Below are 25769 nucleotides of genomic sequence, written 5' to 3'. Positions count from 1 at the left end.
GACGAGCTTGGCTACCCGATGTGATGGCATCGCAAATGTACTAACTTTGCAACAACAATCTACATAGTCAGATAGTGGGAAAACCCAAACTTGAAAACTTGCTTGAAAAGAAATCTCGTAGAAAGCGATATTTTCTCCTGAAGAAAATGAGTTAATCGCACAAAAGGTAGCTCTCTAATCATGTTGTTGTCGTACTCTATTCGTTAAATGCCTTTTTGTGGGGAAAAAATGAAGCACTGATAAGATAAAGGCATTTTCACTTCAGATTTATTTTCGTTTTAGGCCCCCCCCTGCTTGGTCCCTATTTATTTTCATTTGGTCAGACCACTGCCCCTGCCCTGATGTCCCATATTTAAAAAAAAGCCCTTCCTGATTTCCCATAATCTATTTAGGCTAAAACTCGACGTCGAAGTCGATGTACATGTGGTCGATGAATAGATATGATTTGTCTCTTTTAAATCTGTTTTGTATAGTTTTTAACTTTGAAGACCGAAGATCACATCAAGATATGGAAGGTCTACGCATAGTGGATGTGAAGGTCCTAGCTGTAAGTGTTGTTTCTAGTCAATATACCAGCCAACAATACAAGATATACAACTTCTTCGCCGAATTAAGTCAGAGTGAAAGTTTGTTCCACTTTTCTGACATGACTGATGGGACAGCAAAATGCACCCATTTAAGGACCTTCGAACATTTTATCAACAGGTCCTCCAGGCAATATTTTGGACATTTTATGGTTTTGGGGTTAATTGTGTTGGCAAGCCTTACCTTTAGTGTCCTTATGTTTCCTTCAGATTCTAGATGCAAGCACATTCATTGGCTTGGCCTTGGATGACAGCAATGAAAGTCGTGATTTTGAGGACTTGAGTAATTATGTCAATGATCACTACAGAAATGAGAAACCGATGTCAGTGGTTGTACAAAGCCCTCATCCAGACAAGGTTCGTAACATTCTAGTTTTTATTCATGTCTTGCTCGCGAGTCATGGCCCTCAGATGCTGCTTCGCTGTTCAAGATATTGTGTCTCTTCTCACAGGGCCGTGTGACGGAGCTCTGCGATGAGGAATTGTTTTGGAAATTCCAATTAAAGTCAATAAACATGGTTGCCTTTTTAGATTCAGTATTTTGCAGCTCTAAGTTCCATCTCTTCCAGATATACTGTGTTCGGAGTTCAACAGATCAAACTTGGTGTCGAACGAAGGTGGATATTGTCTTTCAGGCATCAAATGGTCCACTTGCACAGTAAGTTATCCACGCTTTGTTGGGTTGGTGTGGTTTTACCTTGAAACTGTACAGTTTGTGCTTGTTTATCCTGGATGCTGTAATTTGTATGCGAGTTACACAGCATTGAGTCGTTGCATACTTGTTGATGGATCTCTTGTATTCACTCCACTGCCTGCGCCTGAAGATGACTACTGAAGTCACTTCTAGTCCTTCTATCGGCGCTGAATGTACAGAAAAGAATGTGTGTGTAATTGTTGTCATTGTATTGCACCATGGTTTCATGCCTTGCTTTACTCATTTGCTCTATTTTAGGTGCTACTTGATAGACTTTCATAGAAAAGAAAATATCAATCTCAGATGGTAGGTTTTGCCAATAGTTTGGTTAAATATCTTCTATCAGTACTCTAAATCATGAATTGGGTATCATCAAGCATAGTCAATCTTTTATTATTTCTTTGCTCTTGAAGGCTTTTGGTCGTATACCTATTGATACATTTGTGGAGTCTCCCAATCCATTCCAAGTGAGGGTCAAAAGGGGATTCACTGTCATGAAACACAATAGCTCTCTCAGTTTCAATTCCTCTCAAACAACCCATATATTTCTATCTTATTTAGGCTAAGAGAATGCCCAAGTGAATTCCGAAAATTGCCCACCCAGGCAAGGAGATACACCCTGTATGGTATTCAACCAATTTCAATGAAAACAGATGTAGAGAACTTCACCACTAGTTTACAGTAAGTACATTGTAATGGCATGGTGGCCAATCGAATCCACTAGAAGGTCCGAGACCTTTTCACGGGTCATATGGAGATTGGTTGTTTACACCAGAAAGGCAATAAACGAGATGAAAGGATGACCACAAAGCAATCACCTCAGGCGAGATCCGTTAGATCATTGTGACGTCATATCCTGGCTCTGTTAGCTCTTCTTGTGTGACGTCATTCAAGCTCTTGTTGTGTCTCCAGCACAGTGTTGTTGTTTTCATATTTTGTGTTTCATTTGTACATTCAAATCATCAAATATCTTATGTACATGTCTGAAGTTACAGATGACCCAAGAGGGCTCGATCTACTTGACTAAACTGTAACTTGAAACTTTCAGGCCATGCAAGCAGTGGGATAGTTCTGCTCTTACATATGTCAAAACAAGGCTGAAAGGTAGGTTGTTCATACAAGATCATCTGGGAGGCATACAGTGATGTGAACTGGTCCAACAGGACTGGATGACAAAGGGTCGTTACAATGAATATTGCTCCCAGAGGAATATTGATCCTTAGGTGAAGAATTGCACTTAGGAGATTTGTCACTCTGGGAGATTCTTGCCCTTGGGATGAGTACATAAAGAAAAGTAGGGACAATGAAGAGAGAGAACATCATCAAAAGTGTCTGTCTTGGGATGTCTGCTGATCGGCAGCTGGTTTATCCATGTTTCAATCTGCCATCTGGAGGATGTACATTGTATTTCTGTCCATATCTCCACATTGTCTGAATGATTCAAATTTACTTTCAGAGCGTGCTAGTGTCAAGGTTGAAGTCTGGCGGGATAATGCTGATGCTGTCCAATGTCTTGTCTTCCTTGCTGAGGCGCTGGGATTCGAGTGTCTGAACGATGTATTAGTGGAGAAAGAGTTTGCAAGACATACTGATATCACGTGCAAAGGTAATTCAAGCGAATTCTATCATTCCAGAGGGCGTTCTGAGTATTCTACCAACACAGTTGCTGTTTTTGTAAACTTCTTGCTGTATGTCTGATGTATAGCACCCTTTATTTGTATGATTTCTGTCTGAATTTACACCTGATCAGTAACTAAGTGAGGCTTTACTTTCCAGGTCGCACATTGCCTGTTGTGGGAGTCTTTCAGGAAACAGAGTCATGCAAAGGAGACCTCGAAAAGATATTTGGTGGAGCAATAGCGACCGTTCCAACACAAGTCTTGAAGGCCTACACGCCTCCACGCCGCCCTTCATTCGGACAGCCACCTGGTCATCCCGTGCCACAAAGAGAGCCGAATCCTTTTCAGCATGCTCCTGCCCTCCCATCAGTGCAGTCACGGGTTCCATCTCACTTTGCCCAACCTCAAGAGTTGGTCAGGCAACCTCCACAGTTGGTTAGGAAGGATCAAGAAACACCTGTAAGTGCCGGGTTGGCAGTCTTAGGAAAATACAGCCCAGCCAACAGCTCTGATGAACAAAGTCCGCCCAAAATCGTCCGAAGGCGTACACCGAACTCAAGCTCAAAGCCAAGGAATGAGGTGGAGCAGCAGATGGCGGGCCGAAGTACAGCGGTGTTGGCACTTTCTGGTGATATCTATCCAACTTCTGTGAGGCCTCAGCCAGCCCCCAATCCTGCTCTTCAAATGACTCCACACTGTGAACAGGGGGATTCTTTACCTGCAAAGCGTTTGTTCGATCATCTTGCACCAGAAGTTGTGGCTGCCATTCCCCCTGAAGCACTTCATCAAGTTCAAGCCCAGAGAAGTACTTCCGTCGGTCATGGACAAGTTCCCAGTGTTGCTAACCCTATGATGAAAGTTGCAGATTTGCCACCTATCGGCCGTGGCTATGGACGTGGAGCAGAATTCAGTTCGTTTGAGCAACGGACACTCGGTCAAAAGCCGGGCCAAACTGCCATGTCGCCGTCTCTTGATTCAAGTGTTGGTACGCGTAGTCTTTCACCTGGCAGATTTGTGACTCCTCAGTTACACCATCCACCAACAGTACAGAGAACAGCTAATGTGGAGCTGCCAAAACCAGCTGCCCTCAACGATACTCCTTCTCCACCAAATCCCCTGGCTTTCGGACGAGGCAGAGGTATAATCAACCCAAATTTTTGTCCCGCTGCCATCGGTCAAAACATCCCGTCTCTGTCCAGTCAGACGTCACCGAGTACTACTCCATTCATTCAGGCAGGCAAACCAGAAACGAGTCTCTGTCAAAATGCAAGCTCTGTTCCACAGCCTGTCATTAACACCACTCATCAGTTTCAACCACCTGCAGCTAGCTCAAGTCATGTGGGATTCATTCCGAGTCAAAACACAGGATTACAGATTGCAGCGCCTAGAACTCCTGCTGCTGCACAGAACAGTAGCAGTGATGATTTTAATTCACCTGTGAGGCCGCCTTCTGCATCCAGTCTTCCAACTGCATGCGACAGCCCTTCCCAGACTGCAAGAGGTCTCGCTTCCCTCACGAAAAACCCGGCCATTTTGAAAATGCTGCCAGAAAAGTGCTTTGAAAATCTAACCACGAAGAAAATGGAAGCTCTGCTTGATCTCATCAGTGCAGTGGGCATATTGAGTAAGGAGGATGAAGAAGACAAGAATGAGCAAGGGCAGGATGAGAGATTTGACCAAAAGGTTCCACCTGCCAATTACTGTGAGACTACTATGGCTAATTCTGGTATAGCACCAGCAGCCAGCCTTGTGCTAGATCCGAGGATTAATAATGCTGGTTCCGCACTTCAAAGACAAGATTTCAGCCTGTCTAACCTTGGACAGGTACCCCATGCTGTTGGTGGTGTTACTGGCGGTGTTAATACGGTACCTTCCCTCACTCAGCCTGTGGTGGACCCGGCAGTGTCAAAGGACGGTCAAAGCGCAAAGTTACTAGAGCGAGTCAACAAGTTTTTCTGCCAGCAAAGCTTGCAGCAAGCATCCATTAGTGAAACACCAGTTAACATCAGTGGGTCTCCGCATGGGATAGGATACCAGCCAAGTCAGTTCTCTCCTCAGCGTGGGAATTCTGTCATCGAGGAACCAGGATTCATGTCGGTGCCAAGTAGTAACCCAGGACAGTCCTTACCAAAGGCTAGTCCTGTTATAAGACCAGCCATCCCATCTACAGAGTCTCATATAAGGCAGCCACTACTGACGAGCCCCTCTATGTGCAGCAGTGTGGGTGACCAGGCAAACCAGGTAGGGGTCACAAGGGAAGAGTCGGCACGGAATGGCTACTCGATGCAACAGAATCTTGTTGCTAGTGTCCAAGATGTCAGACGCGACAACACCCAGGCAATGAGTCGGCCGTCGCCAAATATGATGCCGTCGTCATCTCATCTCGCCAGTCCTGCGTCTGTCCCTGTCAGGAGTCCGTTGTCCGCCACAGTCGGTAGCGAAGAGGAGAAAAGATCTGGAAGCGATTCCGGCAGCACTAGTACCGGATCGAAACTGATGTCTCGTCTGCCAAAACTGGCCACATCCAAGAAGACCAGCCCAGTGGTGGCGCCGGTGGAGAGGAGTGACATGTTCACGATGATAATGGATGAGCCAAGAGAAACTCCAACGTAAGTACCTTCACTTTTGTGTTATTTCATCCTGTGAACTAATTATTTTCAACGCTAGCTTGATTGCATGTTGTAGCCAGTGATTTAACACTTACCATACCATAGAGTTGCCGATTCTGTCAGCATGATCAGGCATTTAAACATATTATGCTAAAAGGTAGCAAGCTCAGGTTCTGTTCAATCCATGTTGTCATCTTCAGCATCTCATGTTTTTGCAGCCCAACAGAGAAACCCCTTCGAAGCATCTTGAAGAAAGCATCCCCATCCAGTGTATATTTCTCTGATTCTGACAAAGAGGGCACCCTTATGAAGAAGAAGTTAGTTTCCTAGCTCTATACAAAAACCTTATCAGTCGAGAACTCTTGATAAAACCCTCATTAATCCACTCTTTGTGCTTAGTATTCAGTTAAAATGGCTATCATATCAGATACTCATCAAAAACCCAACTGTTTTTGGACACATTCATATATTTCTTGGAACCCATTTTCAGGGTGAATCTGAGCTTGCCCACACAGAGGGAGGAAGCGGGCGTGATGGTGCAATCACCTGACTCGGACTCTGATGGCGCTGAGCCCAGTCGCCTGGTGATCAGGCGGGAATGCCACCGAAGCAGACGCTTGTTGGAAATGATTAATCCGGAAGTTTACGAAAGGCGCTACTTAAGAACCATGTTGTCCATGTCAATGAGTGGGGTGAGTTGGAAAAGATATTGTTCTGTGAGTTTTGTGAGTTTGTAATGGACGATAGTTCTGTGTCTTTAAGGAGGAGTGTATTGAGATAATGCTGGACAGACGCCTCTCCAGTTCAACATGCTTCTCCTTCAATACATCTTAATCTTATGTTCAGTTCATATTTGTTCTTTCAGTTTGACAGTGTCATAATCAATGATTCTGGTGTGATTACCGATGGAGAGATTGTGCCAAAGAAACCCACCCTCCAACTCGAGAGTTCTCATCTTGCCGAATATATCAAAAACGTAAGTCGTGTAATTGTATGATTGTCTTGGCTTTAAGCTTTGTGCAGACAAACAACCTAAATCACTGCGACCAGCAATTATAAATGCTTCTTCGTGCAATAAAAAGCTCTGACACCTGCGGGTAAAACCGGTATTTGCTGGTTTATTATTGATTGCCGGTCTCTGTGATCAGCTGGTCTGTTGCAGAAATTTGTGTTTGAAATTATTGTTTCCAAAAAAAACATCTTTCAGAGATTGGCTGGGAAGAATTTTCCGCTGCCCACCAAGATCCAGTCCTGGTGTTGGCCAGCGATCCTGAGGGGACTGAATGTGATTGGTATAGCTCCACCTAGAAGAGGAAAGACACTAGCCTACATGGCTCCACTGGCTACATTGATTCTTCAGAAGGACAGCTACACTGAACTGCCGTCTGGAAATGGGGTGAGTAACTCTCCTGAAACCTGTCAATCACTTCATGATATTCAAAATGAGCCAATGTGCCAATTTTTATCTTCTCCACTTCCAGCCAATAGCCGTGATTCTGGCTGGGTCTTGGAAGAGCGCCATGCTCATCTTCGACCACTGTCAACTCCTCGTGGGTGGCATCAGTGACGCCAGGACCAAAATGATCCACGGAGATGGTGACGAAGAAAACATGATTGTAAGTTTCAGATTCTTAGTTGTTCATTTTATACAAGTTAATGAAACATAAGGTCGGGGGTGAGGTCTAATTGCAAACTTGTCATCCTATTTGTCAAAATGTTGGCCACTTTTTGGCCTTGTTTACCTGACTTTCAAATTATTTTCAGATTGAGCTGATGAATGGCTGTGACATTCTTATTGCGACTCCTCATTGTCTGAATCGAATGCTGGCAGGAAAGTACACCAACTTCGAACGGCTGTGTCACCTGGTAGGTAAAGTCAAGCATTCCTTTAATTATTAACTTTTATTTGTTATCATTACCATTATAGTTCAATGTCCATCAAAATGATGTTGATCTTTCCCAATAGGCAATCTCTCCTTATAGATTCTAATTAGCATATTCTCACTTCAGGTTGTTGACGATGGTGATGTTTTGATCGAGGAATTCACAGAGGAGGTAGGTGTTTTATTGCTAGGGCCAGACTTTTTTTATACCTTGGTCTTTGCCCTGACATGTTTTAACTCCAGTCAGTAATGTCATCAAATGCTGTTAAACTAAATCAAATTTTATGTCTTGATTCATACAGGTTCGCTCGATCTTGGATGCATATAACGATGCTATAGATGCGGCCACAGAACGGAGTGTACCAAACCAGATCATGCTGTTCAGCTCTCAGTGGACCCAAGGTTTCAGGTCGTTCCATAACAGATGCATGCTGAATCCTGCTGTGATTATATCATCAAGCTTTGAGGCCGCTATCTATGGTGGAGTGGAACAGGTATGCTGGCAGAGAGATAATTCATGATTAGAAGTTTGTCTGTCAAAAACATGAACTCTGTTTATTCTGACACATCATTGCCACTGTTGGTTGAGTCATAAAATGGACAATGAGAAAATTGAGAAATCATTTATGTTCTCAGCTTGTGGCCATTTTCTTGGTCTTTAGACTTCAGATGTGTGGGTGTTACCTTCTTTGTTAACTTTCAGATTCCCGATGTATGTCCTGCTGATCAGCGTTTCCAAAAGCTTCCCGGTATTCTGGAGGAGCTGTCACATGACCATGAGAAGATCATCATATTCACCAACACACCTGAAGAAGCAGACGCTGTTTACAAGTTGCTGCAGAACTACTGTTTCCATGCCCTTCTCTACACTCACGCCATGCTGACTGAAGACATTGAGATGATCCAGAGGGAATGGAAACAGCCCCATGATGCTCAGTCAAAACCTGTCCTGGGTAAGGAATGCTTTATTGAAAGTTTTATAGATGAGATTCAAGGCATAGTTTCTAAAGACTTCTGGTATTTCTGGACGTGAACAGAATGTGTCCTTGAATTTGTTGCATTGGCTGCAGTTGAAATTAGGTTTGAGAACATAAGATTATATACATGTTCCAGAAGCTTCCATCCATCATTCTATAGCTGATCTTCAACAGAATCTGAAGGATCTGAAAACTTTCAATCATGACTCTCATTTGATTCTATGTTCATCTTGAATTATAGTGATGACCGATGGTGGAATTCGTGAGCTGCAGATTACTGACACTACCTGTGTCATCCATTACACCATGTCAGAGACGAAGACCAAGTTTGGTAATCGTCTTGGCTGCATGGAAGATCATCTCAAAGTGATCTCCAGAGATAGCGAGGTAGGCAAGAGTTTCAAACTCACCTTTGATAATCAATTCCCCAGCATGTAAAGAATCAGGCAGGCCATCCACCTTGCCGACCTTTCCTCTCCTGGGACGGGAAAGTGTTCTTAAAGGATTGAGAACTGAATCCAGGGACTATTGGAGTGCTCTTCTTTGGTGCCTAAGGCGAGACTTTTTAGCTGGTCGCTAGGCGATTAACTGAAAATGTGAAGAAATTTAAAAAAATTTAAAAAGATAAGAAGATTGCTTTATCGAATACAATCCTTTATTTGAATTTTCAGAAGAAGTTGGTGTCTTACATCCTGATCTCCCAGGAGTGTGGTCGACAGGCTCCAACTCTGCTGAGATTACTGAGGAGGATTGGAGTGAACCCACCAAAAAATCTGGAACTTCTGGCAGCTGGGGTCATGGAGGTAAGTATTGACTTGGAAAGTTTATTTTCATGGCCAGTTAACCATTTCAGGAGGTCATCTCCAGTCCTTTTTCTTCTCAGATAGTAAACATGTAAAAGTTCAATCACTGGTGTCTAAATGAGGGACAGGGAAGAACCAAGAAGGATGAAACTTATAAATCAAAAGTCCTTGACAAACAGTTAGGTTATTTTACTTGAAAGTGATCTCTCATCTTCCTCTCCAGGGCCGTGAAGAGGGCAAACAACAACCTCTGTGTCACTATCTCAAGTCTTATGGAAGATGCCGGTATGTAAAGAGAACTTCTCAAAATCTGATGGTGTAGTATCAAAAAGTCTGAGATGAGCTCAGGAGGTGTGGGGTTCACACCCCTCCTTGTTTCTCAATTCCACTTCTTAGATTCAATTTGCCGTTTTTCTGAAGTTTGAGAGACTTTGAAATACGTGGTGGTTTAGAATTCTCTGTTTACTTCCAGCGATATCAACAAGTGTCCATCACGCCATGTGATATCAGCTGAGATTGACCAGCCCGATCCTGAGATACCCCTGCCAAAGAACGGTGAAGTCAAAGTGCTGATCACGCACGTCACCAACGCCAGCCACTTCTACGCTCGCATCCAGGAGCATCGGCAGTTCTCTGGTGCAGACGGCAAGGTCACCAAGAACACCACGTTCGCTGAAGCAGTCTCAATGTTACACTTCAAAGTGCTGCAGTATTTCCAAGCAGAGAGTCGACGTGTTCACTGTACGTCACTCCGGGTGGGTGAACTCTGTGCCGTGGATGACAGACGAGGTGTCTATAGCAGGTAAACTAGCCTTCATATCATCTTCTTTTCATATTTAACATTGTAGGACATTACATTATGCCGATGTCAGACGGATATTTTGCCTTACTGTTTCGTGAGTCATCGCATGTCGGATCTAACCACCAGTCTACTGAAGCAAGTTGTTAAAACCAACAAAGATCAAGAATGGGGGTATTATCGATTTGTTGATTGATTGATTGCTTCTTCCAGGGCAAGAGTTCTGCAGGTACCAAGGAGACTGTCTGACGATGCAGAGATTGAGGTGATCTATGTTGATGAAGGAAGAACAGATACGGTCCAGCTCAAGCACATCTACGTGTTACCAGATCATCTGTGTCTGGATAAGATACCACCAACGGTGGTTGAGATCTACATCTGTGGTGTGAAACCCAAGGACGAGGACATTGAGTGGACAACGAAAGCGAGTCTCTTCGTGTATAACCTCATCATTGGAATGGAACTCAATGGAACCATTGTGCTCAGGTTTGTAGATTCTACGATTGTTTTCAAATTAGGTTCTGCATGCAGGAGTTGTTTCATCTTCAAAACATCATTTATCTAATTCTTACTGCCCATTTTCCTTGTGCTCTTAGTCCTGTGAGTGTTGTGAGGCCGAATCAGGGCCAGCTCTGTTCCAGCTGTTCATGGTGTTGATGTTTTTTCAGCCTGGGCACAACACTTTGGTTAGAGCATCTGACGCAGCTTGCCTACCTGCCACAGCTGAAGGAAACCATTCACCAGTACAGTGTCAAGAGGGAATTACTCAGTCATAAGTTAGGTGTGAAAAACCCTGAGGTGAGTTTATGATTAGTTAGATAACTAACTCTTTCATGAAGTTAATACCACACTGTTGAGTCTCTGTACTGAAACTGAGATCTTTGGGTAGGTCACCATCAAGTTTGACTTTGCCCAATGTGTTTACTTTGTTAACTAGTCTTTCCTACACATGTTTCAGCATATGTCCGAGCTGTACAAATTATGCCACGGCAAGGTGGCGCTCCCACTACTCACTGTTCCAAAGAAAGGAGGCGTTCCTAAGTAAGTTAAAACTCTTATTTACTGATATTTTGACTCATATATTCTGTTATTTGTGCCTTGGTCACCAGTTTAACAGTTCAAAGTCACCCTGTTCATGTATTACCGCATGCAATCCTCTCCGTTACAGGTTTACGTACACACTTGGATCTGTTCGGACGGAGGTGCTACCAGAATCAGACCAGTACCACGAGGTCTGCGTGTCAGCCGTCATCACACCTCACTTGTTCTTCGTGCAGAAGTTTGCCAATCAGGATGAGTAAGTTGAGACTTTTTTATACCTTGGTTAGCCTGCTTTTTCATCCTGATTTTGGGTGTGGTGGGCTTGCTAGATGACAAATTTTTTTTTTTTGAAATTAAGATATACTTTTCATGAAAGACGTTTTTTCTCACTCTAGGATTGAGGGAATGTATGATGAAATCAACAAGGATGCTGAGTCTCTTGAAGCAGTCGACCCGAACATGATCACATCCGGGATGCTGTGCCTGGGCAAGTTCTCACAGACTGACAGGTTAGTCTTTGAAAAATCTAACACACCAAGATTGCAGTGTTGCCTGTACATGTATCATACACAGGGTGTCTCGATTGAGGTATAGACGGTAGGCTTTATCTATGATGAAAGTTGGTGTTTTCCCTCTTCCAGCTGGTACCGCGCCCAAGTTCTTTCCATGAAGGAGAACAAATACGAAGCTTTCTTTGTCGACTACGGTGACAAGGAGTTTGTATCCCTGGATTGTCTGCGTACCCTACCAGAGAAGTTTGCCAAGTTACCGCTACAGGCCATGGAATGTGCCCTCGTCAAGGTCTCACCGACTGGTAAGCTTAACAAAACTACTTCAAAACATTTACGCCTCAAAAAGATTTCGTATTCCTTTGGTCTGTCATGTGGACGTACTACATATAATTGTCAGGTCTTATTATACAGTCTTTTTTAGTTGACTATTCAATCGCTATTTTTCATTTTCAGGAAACAAGTGGGATGAGGCAGCCTCAGATGCATTCTGGGACATGTGTGTTTTGGAAAACGGCGACCGGAAGAAACTTTTTGCGAGAGTCAGATCTCGGACAAATGCGTCTCTGGCGGGAATGCACAAGTGCCATGTTGAGGTGACAGACACGACTTCATCCGATAACCTCTTACTGTCTCAGGAGCTGGTCACAGCTGGTCACGCTCTCGCCACACCAGAATCAGTCCAGGTTTGTAAAATCATATTTCAGTTTTTTCCACGTTATGACATCTACACAGATGGATGCCACACTGGCGTGTGCTTCCAGGAGTTGTGCCTTGGCCATGAGTTTCTGTATGACCTTGATTTCTATCATGCCCTTGTGATTCTATAATGGCCTTGACCTTGATGTTCTATGTTTCCAGGAGTTATTCCCTGATCTTGACCTTGACCTTGAGGTAGAGGTCGATGAAACTGAGAAAATCCCCTTCTTCTGTGCCAGAATGTATCTGAGTAACGTTGCAACCGACTCCGTCACTCTTGCTCAGGCGTGTAAGGATATCGTGGCAGAGAATGACAGGTACTTGGCAGAGTTCGATGTTCAAGTTTTTGTTATATTTGGAAACGATATGGTTTCATGGTGACTTTGGTGATGATTTTTGTCTTGGGCTGATTAAGTTAACCTGCTTTTTTCATTAAACGGGTCATAATAGCACAGAGATACAATTTGATTGCGATATTTTTCCGTTCCAAAAGTTACTTTTAAGATTTTGTTGTTGCAGGAGTGATCTGCTGAAGGCAGGGGCTCATTTGGCTATGTGTAAAGTCGTGGCTTTCTTGCCTGAGCAGACCAGCCAGTACCTGCTGCTTCAAGCCATCTCAACACTCTTGGATGAAGACAGGTAAACCTTTATGCTACAACTTGTCATGAGAATCGTTGGAAAATGTTAACATTTGCATCAAAACAGATTTAGTTTTATCAAAACCTGGAGGAAAAGTGGCTTAATTCGTATAGGAAATATAGTCTGGCTCAAAAGAAGCTCAGAAGAGGCTCATCCTGGCATTGTGAAATGTAATTCTATTATGTGTTGGTTTCAGTGCCAAAGAAGAGGCCTATCAGAGTGGAGTTCTGAGAAACTTCTGTAGAATACTCAGCAAGGTGAGAAAAGTGGCTTTGACCCCTTTGATTTTTGAAAGACCTGCATTTTGAAAGCTCATGTTTAGATTTGCACTAGAACGTCTGCTGAAATACAAAAGAAGGCAAATTGCTTTAGGGCTTCCAGTCGATGCCAACTTACTCGATTTATCTGATTGATGGGTTTGTAGGGCATGTCAGGGGTTTCACGCCTTTGTAGATGGTGCTGGTTGCAGCCTATTTCATGTAGTTGATGCCAGCATCACGTAACTATCTTTGTAAACACGCATTGATGTTGTTACAGGAGAGCTCCTCGACGTTGTCTCAATTGGAAGTGGCCAAGATGCTCTGTGGTTTCTCCGGCAACTATCGCTACTGCTACGAAATTGGACACTGTGGTGGCATCAAGCATTTGTGTACACTGGCCGGGGCGGTGAAACAAGAACATATTTGCCTCACCTTCCTCCGGTGTCTCTTCAATGTTTGTAATGGACATCGCGCAAATTGTGATATCGTGAAGGACTGTGGAGGCATACGAATCCTCTCTCGCCTGCTGGTAAATTACGACAGAAAGGAAAACATGGAGTATATCTTGGACCTATTATACTTGCTTGTGGAGAATTTGGAGTGAGTATATGAGTCAAAACCATAGACTGGGTGAATCCTTCACAACCCTTGTCGTGATTGACGAGGCAAACCTGAACATCTGACTCACGAAATGTTCACCTCTTATACCACTAGATTTCCACAGCAAATGTTGAAATAAGAATTAGCAAATTCACCAAGTTCTTTGTTTTGTGAAGCTTTCACCTGCCAATGTGTTCAATGTTCTAACCCCTTTCAGGAGCACGGATGTGATGAGAAAGAATGGAACCATAGAGTCCTTGGTGCTGAATCTCGGCAGAACTGTTCATGTAGATGTAAGTATATACGTAACCCCTCCTCCCCCCCCCCCAAATAGTGTTGCAACATATTTTGTGAGTGTTTGATTTGCAAACAATCTCTTGTCGTACACCCTGTTCAAAATTGCAAGATCGCTCCAATGGCCGCAGGCCTACTAGACTTCATGATGATGATTCTCTAACTCTGATTCTACTTGTCCTTCAGTTGATTGGTGACATGGTTGAGTTGCTCTCCATCCTGTCAGGCCATAGTGCAGCCAATAAAAAGGTCATGAGAGAGGAAGGCATCTCAGAAGCTTTAGAGAAGTAAGTACATGTAGATGGTAGTGGTATTTTAAAGGACAACCCAACAAACTGCTGTATCATCACTGAACAGTTTGTGGCTTATTTACCTTTCACCCTGAGGTAGATGTTGTCATCACTGAAAGCACACAAAAGAAGGTTGAATAGTAATGAAACCAATAGTATGATCTAAAGAGAAGTTAGGGCTTGTGCCTTAACTAGGAATGTTCAGAATAAGTTGCGAAAAAGTAACCAGTCTCTTCATATGATTCTGTGATTGTGATCTAAAAGTGGAGGGGTGAATATGAACCCATCATGAGTTCAAACCCAGAGACTGTAAACCTTTTATTTTCCCTATTTCAGGCACTGTCGTAGACATTCACGTTGCTCAGAAGAAGTCCGAACCAAGTGTAAAGAACTTTATCGACTGTTCAACCCTGCTGGCTATATTGAGCCAGAACTGAGGCAACTTCGTCCAATGACACAAGTAAATGGCGGTACACACATTGAGAATACACCAATCATTGAAAGGGATATCATGCCATCCAAACGGTGAGTAGGAACAGTTGATTCATTTGGCCTCTCCATCTTGTGACCAGGGGCGAGTTGCTTCATCGATGTTGGACACAAACGCCAGTGTTGGCTCAACTAAGTGTTATCTTCAGTAAACCAATAGAGCAGGAGGGCCCAGAGGGAAACATCAGGGGTTAGATATGCCACATCCATAACTTTGGTTCATGAAAAATTCTGAACTCTTTTTTCTTCTTTCAGTGTTCCTGCTGAAGTGCTCTGGTCCCAGAAGTCATACTGGGTGCTACTTATCATCAAAGTTCCAGAAGTGAAGAAGCATGTAATTGATTGCAAACATGATGGGTTGATATTTCGGTGAGTGGACAGAGCAGAAGTTTGGAAACATCTGGTTTTGGTTTTGGAATCTTTTTGATGCAAACCTGATGTGTTTAACCTGTTGAATGATATGAGCTACAAGAGGATGCACGCATATTCTGCTGTGGGCTTGAACCCTGAGCCATACATGGAACTATCAATGCCAACCAGAAAGCCAGTGATACACACCAGTGCTAGAATGTATTTCCAATCTCTTTCTCCAGGGCAACAGTTCAGGAAACTGAGTATTACGTCAACCTGGAGTTGTTTGCTGATGTCATGCCCGAGGATTACCAGGTGCGTGTGCTGCCGAGCTGTGTCATGGTCGGCCTGAAGAAAGCGGTGAAAGCCAGGTGGCTTAGACTACTCAAACACAGGGGGAAGGTAAGATGGGGCAATTTATGGGTTTAGAGCTCCTTGACTTGCATTGTAAAAACCAGTCAAGTAGATACTAATTTGATATTGATGCTCTCTACCATGTGTGACCACCACTCTGATGAACAAGTCCTGCATTGGCTGTATCAGCCATCTCGGTCAATTTTACCGAGCTTGTTACATTGGCACTGGGTTCTTCTTCAACAGCTTTGAGAATAGTGTAATCTTCGTTACTTTTCACTGCAGCCTTCCTACATCAAGATAGACATGGAGCGTTACGTGAACTCGTCCTCGGAGTCTGAGGGAGAAGGCTCACACGAATCGCCCTTCGTTTTCAGACAAAGTAAGTTGATATCCAGGATGATCAGATGGTCAAGGTTGATCTCCACTTGGGTCCCCTTGGCTGTAGATACTTTTCATAATGCAATGGCCATCTTGAAGATTTGAGGGTCAAGTTCACACAATTTTCATGAGCTCATGACCAGAGTCTGATTTCTTAAATCTGATCCAAGCCTTTAGAAGCAGCCAAAACAGAAGTTTCTTTCTGATGTTTTATATTTATTACTCCCTGTTTCAGAAAAAAGCCTTGGTGATTTCTTGGCAGACGAGCGGTCCGATATCCCAAAGTATCTTAACGCACGGCCAGAGCCAGAACATGTGGCTGAATCGTCAGATTCTGATTCAGATTGCCCGAGTGATGAGTTTGATTCGGGTGTCATGAGATGGGCAGACAAGGACGAGTTTGATATATTTGCTCATTAAATTTGTGGCAATCGTTGCTAATACATGTACATGTTATGTACTACTAGCCAAGTCATTTGAAGTTGTGTTTGTGTCAAAAGTCGAGGTGCCACAGGGATATTGACAATTTGACACGAGTGATATGCTTTCCAGTTATAAATTATTTTTTAAACAGTGTAATTAACGCCTTCAGCGCCGAACCACGTAGATCTACGTGGCCCAAATCCCCCTCCCTTTGAGCTGGTTATCGGAGTCTCGTAGGACTTCACGAAAGAACTACGCCATCGCCATCTTCAGGGCAAGGAAGGAACTGAAAAGACCAAGGCAGTTCCTACCTTGTCCTGAAGATGGCGATGGCGTACTTCGTTCATGAAGTCATTCAACGTTCTGAACTACGCCATCGCCATCTTCAGGGCACGGTAAGAACTGAAAAGGCCAAACGGTGTTTTCAGTTCCTACCTTGCCCTGAAGATGGCGATGGCGTAGTTCTTTCATGAAGTCCTTTGAGACTCCGATAACAAGCTCAAACGGGAGGGGAATTTGGGCCACGTAGATCATCGTGGTTCGGCGCTGAAGGTATTAATGTAGTTTGTGAATTAATACAGCTGGGCTGTGGAGGGAGGTCATTAGCCCTGGAATGAAAAAAGTTCAAAACCAAAATCAGATATTCCAAAACTTATGCTCTATATAGTATTTTTCTGTTGGCCTTGCTGTCCTCAGTGGAGGGTCATCCTGATTACGGGAGTCAAATTGCCTAGAAATGGCCCTTTGATCCTAAATCACTGAACCTAATAGATTAACCTGCCAGTCTATATGAATTTCACAGTGGTCATCAGTTGTTTGGTTAACTATGAAATGAATACCCTTGTATAGAGATTCCCATTGTTGAATAGAGAATAAATGCATTTTATAAACATGGGCTTGTTTACAGTTATTCCTTTAAATGACTTCATGAAAGAACTACGTTATCGCCATCTTCAGGCTACGGGAGGAACTGAAAATACCGTTTGGCCTTTTCAGTTCCTCTCTTGTCCTGAAGATGGCGATGGCGTAGTTCTTTCATGAAGTCTCCACATGAGGTATCGCAGGGCTGGTTGTGCCTTTCCACAAGGTCAATTCAAGTCGATTCCAGACACCCTGATAAAGCCGGTCATGGAGCAACACAATACCCCAACAGTACGCACCAGTTGACATTGTTGTGAACTCCAGTTCTGGTACCCAGCTCTTGTGAACATCATATTCATGCACAAGATAGAGGAGTGTCTGTGAGTATCCAATGGAGGGCAGTGTTGGAGTCAAACTCAGATAAAAGACACTGTCTGTCTGTACCTACTCTTCATGTAGAGCATTTGTTAGAGGGCAGACTGTCACATCGCATCATGGCTTGTGTACAGCACTGGATGAGGACAGGCAGTTAAGAGGACAGGCTGTCTCACTTGACCAACATGTGTAGTACAGTGCTTGATAGAGGGCAGACTGTCACATTGCATCATGGCTTGTGTACAGCACTGGATGAGGACAGGCAGTTGTCATGTTCACACCAGAAGACAGAAGACAGGCTGTTTGTGTCACTGTGGACAGTATGAGGACTTGGGTGTCTTGGTTTCTCCCTGTGGTATTGGAGAGAGGACATGCCGTCTTGCTTCAAAGTGTTCAGTACAGAGAGAAGAGAAGAACAAGATCATATTTTCGTTTAGTCGAGTATATATTATTTCCGATCGTACAATGGAAATAGTCATAGTTCTATGCTAAGTCTAAGACATTTTGAATGTCATTACTTTGCAGTAGACAGAGTAAGAGATACCCAGCACCACTTGGTCTCGCCCCATGATGAACAGACAGTTGATTTATGCAAGGGTTACTGCACATTGTAGTTTCTGAACAATCGCTCGAGTATCTTTCTTGCTCAAGCTTCTTGCCAAACGTCAGAACTGTCTGCTTTATAAGTCATTTATAACTTTGTCTTTTATTTCACACGATCTCCATTTAGATGAGTTAGATCTGGTAGTAACTCCACAACAGTTTCCCTAAATCCATCGATATTACAAACAGGTGAACCCTGTATCCGCAGTCTCTTGAGCTGAGGGCACGACGTCAGTGCTGTGAGATCATCTACTGAGTTGATCGCTGCAGTTAAGAGTTAAGGGAGATTGAATTTACATGACTTATTCTCACAATTTTCAGACTTATCACTTATCAGAATATGACAGAATCATGCTTGAATGATTGCTTCCTGAAAACACTGGCATCAAGGCAAACCAGTGCTCCTACCAGTGTCCAGGGGTGACAGAGGGAATAGAAGGATCAATAAAAGGATACAGTTATCAGATATGTCTAGCTCCTCCAACATGGGCAGATCCTCCAACCCTGAGCAGTCATATATCTTGGAAGAGGAAGCATCTAACACCCTCAGCCGCTGGAGGAAGTGGCAGTTCTTCAATGTCGGCACTGGGTTGTTGGAAATGTTAAGCTTCGTCAAGAGTACCATGTAATTCTGATGATAGAGTGTTGTCAGTTGATTGTTTGAGAGGTCCAGGCTGATGTCAGGTTGGTCTGGACTGATCGTTAGCTTCTCTATGGCATTTTCTATCAGAAATTTACTTCCTGAAATCGAGGGTATTTTATATAAGTTATGAGAGAGAAATGTTGTATAGGTCAAGCTTTGCCATCCAAATGAGGCCTTCCAATCTAATGACAATCAAAAGAAGCCAGTAAACTTACTTAAATCCAGGTAATAATTTGACCTGTACGGGTCTTCGATCTTTAGTTTGTCAATGAATTCTAGAGTCTGTTGTTCATATTTGATGGGGTCTAGAGCCCTCATCAGGGAGAGGATTGTCAGCATGGCCCCTGAAAGATAGAAAAGAAGACTTTTGGATGATAAGTGCTTTTATACTGTACACCTGTCTCAAAGCCAGAAACCTTTCAGTAGAAATCAAGAAGTGCACAAACTGGGCTGCCGCTCCATCTGACCACAAGTAAATGTTCAATACTTACATTTATTATCTGGCTCCAGATCATGTAGCTGTTGACACGAGTCCAGTTCTTGCTCTAACACAGATGTTGTGGCAGCGCTTAACTCAAGACTGAAAGAACAGAGTGTTTTAAACAAAGGCCTTTGATCAGGTGGTGACTGTCTGTCCCGAGGCTTGGACCCCTTCAAGGATACACAAGATACGATGACGTCCCTTGTCGAGGGGGATTCAGGACAACTGGTCTAGTCTGAAGGAGAACTCCCTGGATGTCTACCTACCTGAATAGATTTCCTAACTTGACCTCCTGCCTCAGCTGATACCAGCCTTCTTTTTCATCTTTGCCCAAGATGACAAATCTGCTACTGTCTCCAATGGTTACATCTATCCTACTGGGCGACTGGAACGCTATTGAAGCTAAGTCACATATGTAATCAACTGTCAAGGAAATGACTTGAAAATCGATGGAATTAGAGCTATCAATATATAATATTCCCAAGACTAACTAAAGCCAGCCTCTTTTTAATACACCAAAGGATATCCATAGCTGTGAATGGTCTGTATTGGTAGGTACTGGTTCCAGCTCTACACTGATTTCTCTCTCGTCCACCACCAACTTGATGCTGGGGTTCTTGGTGGATTTGCTGAAGACTATCACAAGTTTCTGGAATGCTTTGTTGATGTACAAGGTGTCTATTGTCAGGGGTCGCTCTCCTGCATGTGAATGGCAAACGATGAAGACAAGGGTCAGTGCAAGGCATTAGGTCAAGGTCAGTTCCTGAGTGATGTGTTCTTCCTTTCAAGCCATCTCAATACCTTACCTACTTTGCCAATAGGTCTTCATGACACAAAAGTTTGATTAAAAGATGGTCAGAGTAGCACAAGTTGTACCAATATAAAAGACTTTTGTCAGGTTTTGAAGATGACTGAAACAAACTTACGTCTCCCTAGCAACCAGCGATGGTAGAACCAAGCACTCTGATCTCCAGGGTCTGTGAAGAAGGCATTCTGCACCAACTCAAACTCTGAAAAATGAAAATGACAGTTAGCAGAACCTTCACAAGAGGTTATCTGAGTATCAGTGGTAACCACCAGCTCACACCTGAGCTCGACCTGTGAAGAACAAAGAGGTGACTAAACCGGGGTTTGAACCCACGATTCTAGGATTGAGAGTCAGACATCTTAACCAGTACGTCCCCGCACCAACCAACCTTTTAGTAATACATCTTCCTGAACCCCCACAGGGTGTGTCTCATCAGGGTAGATATGCGGCATTAGTTTACTTCGGTAGTGCCATGAAGAATAGTTTGAGAAGTTGGTTGTGATCTTCTGGTTTGTGAATTCAAATTCATCCTCAGGAGGAACTTGTGATCGCTTGACGACGAATCGACGATAATCCCAGCAATGAACTGTAAAGGATGAGGAAAAGAATAACACAGAAATCTACAGGGAATATAATACATTCTTGAAATGAAGCAACAAAATGACTACCAATCGCAAAACTAAATAGGCATGAATATCTTCAAGTTTATTGGAACTCTTTTTGTGACTTGCTCTTGTCAGCAGTAGACCACATCAAGAGTAGAGGGAAAGTCTAGTCAAAGGGTTTCTTCCTCAACTTACAATTACGTTCATCCATTTCTAAGAACTTGTTACAGAGCACGAGATCTCTCTTCCAGTCAGGCTCTGGCATGTGATCCATGACCCAACACCGCTGCTGCCAGGTGCCATATGACTTGGGGTTTACTCTCAGACAGTGCTCAAGGAAGGAGAGCTCACTCTTAAACAGAGCTTTCATGTCTTCTGTGCTTCTAGAAAGAGAAGAAAAACATAACAACACAAAGTGAAACTAAAGGCAGGAGCCAGGTCAAATCACCAATATCACAGGACGTTTTCTGGTTCATACAAGAAATCGAGCATTTTGAAAGCATATTTACTTATTTTCTAGGAAGTGGGTATAAACTTCTCTCCGCATATTCCAAAGTGTATAGAAGTCCGGGTTGGCTCCTAACACCTCACCAGATATGGACAACATATCTTGGTCAAGTTCTCCATCTTTCCTCTGAAAAGAAGTATTAAAGATAAGATTGGTACTGAATGGTTAGCTGAAGCAAACAATAAATAACGTAATTTATAGACTGGGGCTACAGTCAGAATGATGAGACTAACGAGAACTTTGCAACAAGTGGTCATGCCAACTGGTTTTGACAATCTTCTAGCCTTTGAATTGGCACGTGCACGCCGTGGTATGACGATGAAACTAAAGCCTGTTCCGCACCTTTTGGAATAACTTTTTCGTTGCACCATTATAAAGCAAGAGTTTCTTTTCTCTTTCCTTCCTCTTCGCTTCTTGCTGTTCTTCAGTAGTCTTCACTTTCAAACGACCATGCTGAAATAAGAATGCATATACATGATGTTCCATGAGAGACCTGCTGTACAGGTAGAATAGAACATTTTTGACAGAGATTGACACCGACATCACTGATGACAAGTCAAGTCTGGAAGAAGGGGGCGTGGCAGGAACACACAAACAAGAAGTCATGCAGGTATTTTATTCAATAATTCATGCATCAAAAGATAACAGTAGACACTAACAGTCTTTTGATGTAGTTATTTGTGAAGATCAACGGGTATTAATTGAGAATACTGTGTTAAATAGACTAAATTTACCATTTTTTCACAAGTCTTCTGCAAAACCGGCTCGACGATAATCGTACCTTCAATGCCTTTATCAACGAGGAGAGCGCTGATTTGGTACTTTTTTAGCAGAACATGATAATTTTGCCAAAATTTTCACTACTTTTTAAAGCTTTTCTCCACTATTTTACTTACAATCGTCATATATCTTATGCAGACATATCACTGAGTTTCCGTGTAATTGTGTGAACATGTTTTCAAGAAATAGGAATTATCTATGGTGGCGATTTATGGTGTTTTCATCGAGAAAACCTTCCGAATTCTTCGTAACAAGTTTCACAAAGAAAGTACCAGTGTGTATTTGTACACAATACACAAAAAAACATACAGATACCAATGTTTATGGTTTGATTGGTGAAATTATCCACTTGACAGTGAAACATCACCTGAGATGAGTGGAATCACCGAAGAGGACCTTCTTACTAAGCAAAAGAAGGAGAAAAAAGAGTTGCAAGGTAAAGTTTATTCATATTGTTTCCAGAAAATCTGCTTCCCGTGCCCGCTACCTACCACACCGGTACCTGTATGTAGCTGGTAAGGTACCTGTTGGCATACTGTCAGCATCTATGCTAGCACTGCAGTCAATTTACAGCCCATAGCCATAGGCCATATTGACACCTTGACGATCTCAATGTTCCATCGTTATGAAGTGTTCACTGTTGTCTTTTTGAGCTTTTGATAATACGTCCAAGTGTCATGTTCACATGCGAGTGCTATGACTACATTTGACAGTAGTTCATGTCTTTTTATTTCAGCCAGGACAACAAAGTTAAAACACAGCATTCCTAAAGGTGACAAGAAAAAGAAGAAGGAAGTGACTGCTGAAATAGCAATTTTGGAGGCCGAACTTGAACAGAAGCATGAAGATGAACTGAAAGAATTTAATGAGCCGAAATCAGATAGACTGGTAAGATTATTAGTGTTGCCATTCATAAATTATCCATTCACCTCTTTCATTTTGGTGGTGAAAAAAATGATTTGGCCAAAATGTGACATGCAGGGAGAGTTGTAGTGTCTCTGAACTGAAGACGTTTTATCCAGCATTTTATGAAAGGTTGAATAACCACACTGGTGTTACTGTTAGCCCACTGGAGACAGACTTGTATCACCTCACCCCTTTCATAAAGTTATCTATTCTTCAGGTAAATGATGTGACTGAAAAGGTGGAGAACTTAACAACAACTGATGTGCCTGCCGATGGACCGGTGTCTGAACGGGGTAAAAAGACTTCCAAAGCTCAGAAGAGGCGAGACAAGAAAGCCCAACAGGAAAAAGAAAGAGAAGAGCGAATCATGGAGGGAGAAGTTGAAAATCTACTTGGAGATCGGAACGTTGAGGCGGAGAAGCTCAAGGGTATCTTACAGAAAAGAGGCCTTGCAATCCATGAGGTGCCATCGGATGGGAACTGTCTGTATACTGCTGTTGTGGATCAGTTGATCAGACTGGATATTCAGGTCAGTTGAAGATGTTCAATTCAATCGTTGGAAAAAAGGCTGATCATCCCAAATACTAGTTGCCTTCTGACATCGATATGGAGTCTCAACGGTTTCATAAGAAGCCCAGAGTTGACTTCTCCTGCATTCTCAATCCAATATTTGTCTTATTTTCAGTCTTCTGTGGACAGTCTTCGTCAACAAACAGCCACTCATATGAGAGAAAACATGGATGATTTCTTCCCATTTCTCACAAAACCTGAGACATGTGACCCCTTTAGTCGAGAGGAATATGAAAAGTATTGTGAGGAGGTGGAGAATACACCTGCTTGGGGAGGACAATTAGAGGTATAAATGACTTCATTCATGTTTTCTTGGTCCTTCCTTAGAAAGTGCAGGCAATGTAATATTGCAAGACACCAAGGGTCCAATGTACACCAGAAAGTGCTCAACAAGAGATTTTACCTAATGGCCTCATTGGCAAATAATTAAGTAATTTGTCTTGCATGCCCTCCTTTTAAATTGCGTTCACCCAACCATACCTGGGTTCGTTCCAGATTCGTGCTCTGTCGAATGTGCTGAAGAGACCAATGGAGGTCATTCAAGCAGACGGCCCATGTGTTACCACTGGTGAAGAATATCAAGGACAATCGTTACTACTGTCGTAAGTACATGTTCTCGTGTTTGTATCACAGTGCACTGCAATGGAACCACTGATGAATGACACCACTCGTTCTACTAGGATTGATATATCATTTTAAAAGGGAGCACCTTGTCAGCCCTGATGCCCTCACTGTTCTGTGACTGATGATTCAAAACACCTCACCAAAGAGTGAAATGTTGTTTATTGTTTATTTGCAGATACCACCGTCACAAGTATGGTCTTGGAGAACATTATAACTCAGTAATACCAAAAGTGGAAGAAGAAGAAGATGAATTCACATAACAAAGGAACACAACTTGATGAACAGTTGCTCTGATACGATACTAGGACAATCTACTTTAAACATGTTTTGTTTGACGAACATAATTTACTGTCAAATCAAGTGTGAAAGTGTCCAGCAAATCATGTCACATTCATTATTTATAATTTGCATTTAAATGTAGCTCGAGACAAAAAAAAACAAAGACATATTACAAGTTGTGGTCGTTTGTCTGATTCCTCCCTTTGTCAGTTCCACCCTCTCCCTGTATAGTTGGTCCTTAAGGTTGACACCTTTTGGCCAGATTTCTTGTCCAAAGGTTTCATAATTGGGCAGTCCTGAGGTAGATGGCACATTGTCATCAGTCCCATGTTACAAGATGGGTGAGCGTTTCCTATTCAATACTAGTGGAGTAGGTGGTGCAACATAGAGGGATTCCATGGTGTTTCCATTCATCCCAGATTAGTCTTGCAAGGACAGAGTCACAACCAGAAGACTGATATTGCTTCAAATTACTCCTTTGGTCTTTGAACAAAACAGACGTCAAGACCACCTCAAAATTCAGACTAGAATTGTCGGTTGAGTCTGCAGGCAGACTCTGGAGTCTCCGTCAACTGTGGGGTGCTTTGTTGAGGAAGTGGAGGAGGCAGTATGTTTTGGTTAAAAGTTTATTGGGAAAATAGATATATACATATATACATAGTTGGAGATTAAAAGTCGGGTTACTGGTTTGAGAATTGTCTTCGCTGGCAAGGTTTGCATTGGGTTTATGTTGCTGCTGTGTTAACGCTGTGTTGGGATCGGCGGGCAGAAAATGCATGCTGCATACCGTCTGCAGACTGGGGGTTTTCTCATGAGTCAATAGAATCTAAGGTCTGGAATTAGGGGACCATATCAGCAGTTGCTTTCAGCCAACTTCTGTATTAAAATTAAGATCTGGAATTAGGGGACCATCTCAACAGTTGCCATGTGATTTTCACACTAAAAAATAAGAGGCCATTTCAGGTATATGCCAAACGGTAGAACAAAGATTATCTAGGCCGTTGTGCAAACAGGCTTTGCGATACACCACGAGTTGGGGTGTAGGCCTAAATTCATTTAACTGTGAACCAAGTGCATCCACTGGCACGCTGCATGTATGTGTGACTCGCACGGATTTAGCACGTAGGGCCTACGTGATGCTAATCAGCTAGGATGTATCTTGTGACCAGGACTGTAGTAATAAACATTTGCCTGAAAACATTTTTTATTTGGCCTAACAACACCTGTTTAGAATGTCAAAGAGGCCGGTATTTTCACTTGACATCAAGAGACAGAGGAGAACTGTCAAGGTGGGTGTTTGATATACAATGGTTTTCTGTTCCCTGGGTTTCTTCATTCTGTTATCTTTAATTATATTTACCCATATCATTCAGCACTTTTTATCATGAAATCCTGCCTTTGAAACGAACCCAACCTTGCCGGCCAATC

The 25769-nt window shown here is 42.9% G+C and overlaps 3 protein-coding genes across 5 annotated transcripts; 2 read left to right on the top strand and 1 right to left on the bottom strand.

Annotated features, from left to right (window-relative positions):
* Nucleotides 1-78: 78 nt before the first annotated feature.
* Nucleotides 79-16795, top strand: LOC135496154 (uncharacterized). 3 transcript variants are annotated; one of them, XM_064785304.1, is made up of 40 exons: nt 79-166; nt 474-547; nt 795-941; nt 1154-1242; nt 1537-1584; nt 1840-1959; nt 2327-2382; nt 2735-2884; nt 3055-5506; nt 5725-5823; nt 5997-6198; nt 6372-6482; nt 6714-6902; nt 6988-7122; nt 7271-7372; nt 7517-7561; nt 7692-7883; nt 8093-8342; nt 8608-8753; nt 9041-9169; nt 9393-9454; nt 9642-9971; nt 10182-10454; nt 10637-10766; nt 10927-11009; nt 11137-11265; nt 11405-11518; nt 11651-11823; nt 11975-12204; nt 12380-12534; nt 12737-12856; nt 13053-13113; nt 13394-13716; nt 13934-14009; nt 14197-14297; nt 14637-14825; nt 15045-15158; nt 15383-15542; nt 15780-15876; nt 16111-16795. In XM_064785304.1, exons 2-40 carry the CDS (start codon nt 509-511, stop codon nt 16293-16295), a joined length of 7806 nt encoding a protein of 2601 aa, XP_064641374.1. In that variant the 5' UTR covers nt 79-166; nt 474-508; the 3' UTR covers nt 16296-16795. The 3 variants fall into 3 exon arrangements, with proteins under 3 accessions (XP_064641374.1, XP_064641373.1, XP_064641375.1); XM_064785303.1 differs by having other exon boundaries at nt 9038-9169; XM_064785305.1 differs by lacking the exon at nt 5725-5823 and having other exon boundaries at nt 9038-9169.
* A 1183-nt stretch (nt 16796-17978) lies between these two features.
* LOC135495531 (geranylgeranyl transferase type-2 subunit alpha-like) lies at nt 17979-21964 on the bottom strand. Its single transcript, XM_064784279.1, has 12 exons — nt 21917-21964; nt 21525-21635; nt 21184-21308; nt 20870-21057; nt 20458-20655; nt 20188-20271; nt 19788-19960; nt 19528-19676; nt 19272-19360; nt 18996-19124; nt 18594-18878; nt 17979-18401 (listed from the first exon to the last, which is right to left on the bottom strand). The coding sequence occupies exons 1-12, from the start codon at nt 21917-21919 to the stop codon at nt 18241-18243; spliced, it is 1695 nt and encodes a 564-aa protein (XP_064640349.1). The 5' UTR covers nt 21920-21964; the 3' UTR covers nt 17979-18240.
* Nucleotides 21965-22012: 48 nt separating this feature from the next.
* Nucleotides 22013-24499, top strand: LOC135495532 (deubiquitinase OTUD6B-like). The gene is made up of 6 exons (XM_064784280.1): nt 22013-22398; nt 22699-22850; nt 23086-23397; nt 23554-23724; nt 23934-24040; nt 24238-24499. The coding sequence occupies exons 1-6, from the start codon at nt 22335-22337 to the stop codon at nt 24320-24322; spliced, it is 891 nt and encodes a 296-aa protein (XP_064640350.1). The 5' UTR covers nt 22013-22334; the 3' UTR covers nt 24323-24499.
* Nucleotides 24500-25769: the final 1270 nt, after the last annotated feature.

This window comes from Lineus longissimus, chromosome 11 (assembly GCF_910592395.1).
Source record: "Lineus longissimus chromosome 11, tnLinLong1.2, whole genome shotgun sequence".
Classification (NCBI taxonomy): domain Eukaryota; kingdom Metazoa; phylum Nemertea; class Pilidiophora; order Heteronemertea; family Lineidae; genus Lineus; species Lineus longissimus.
The sequence above is the reverse complement of the archived record's forward strand: the minus strand, read 5'-3'. Positions and strand labels throughout refer to the sequence as shown.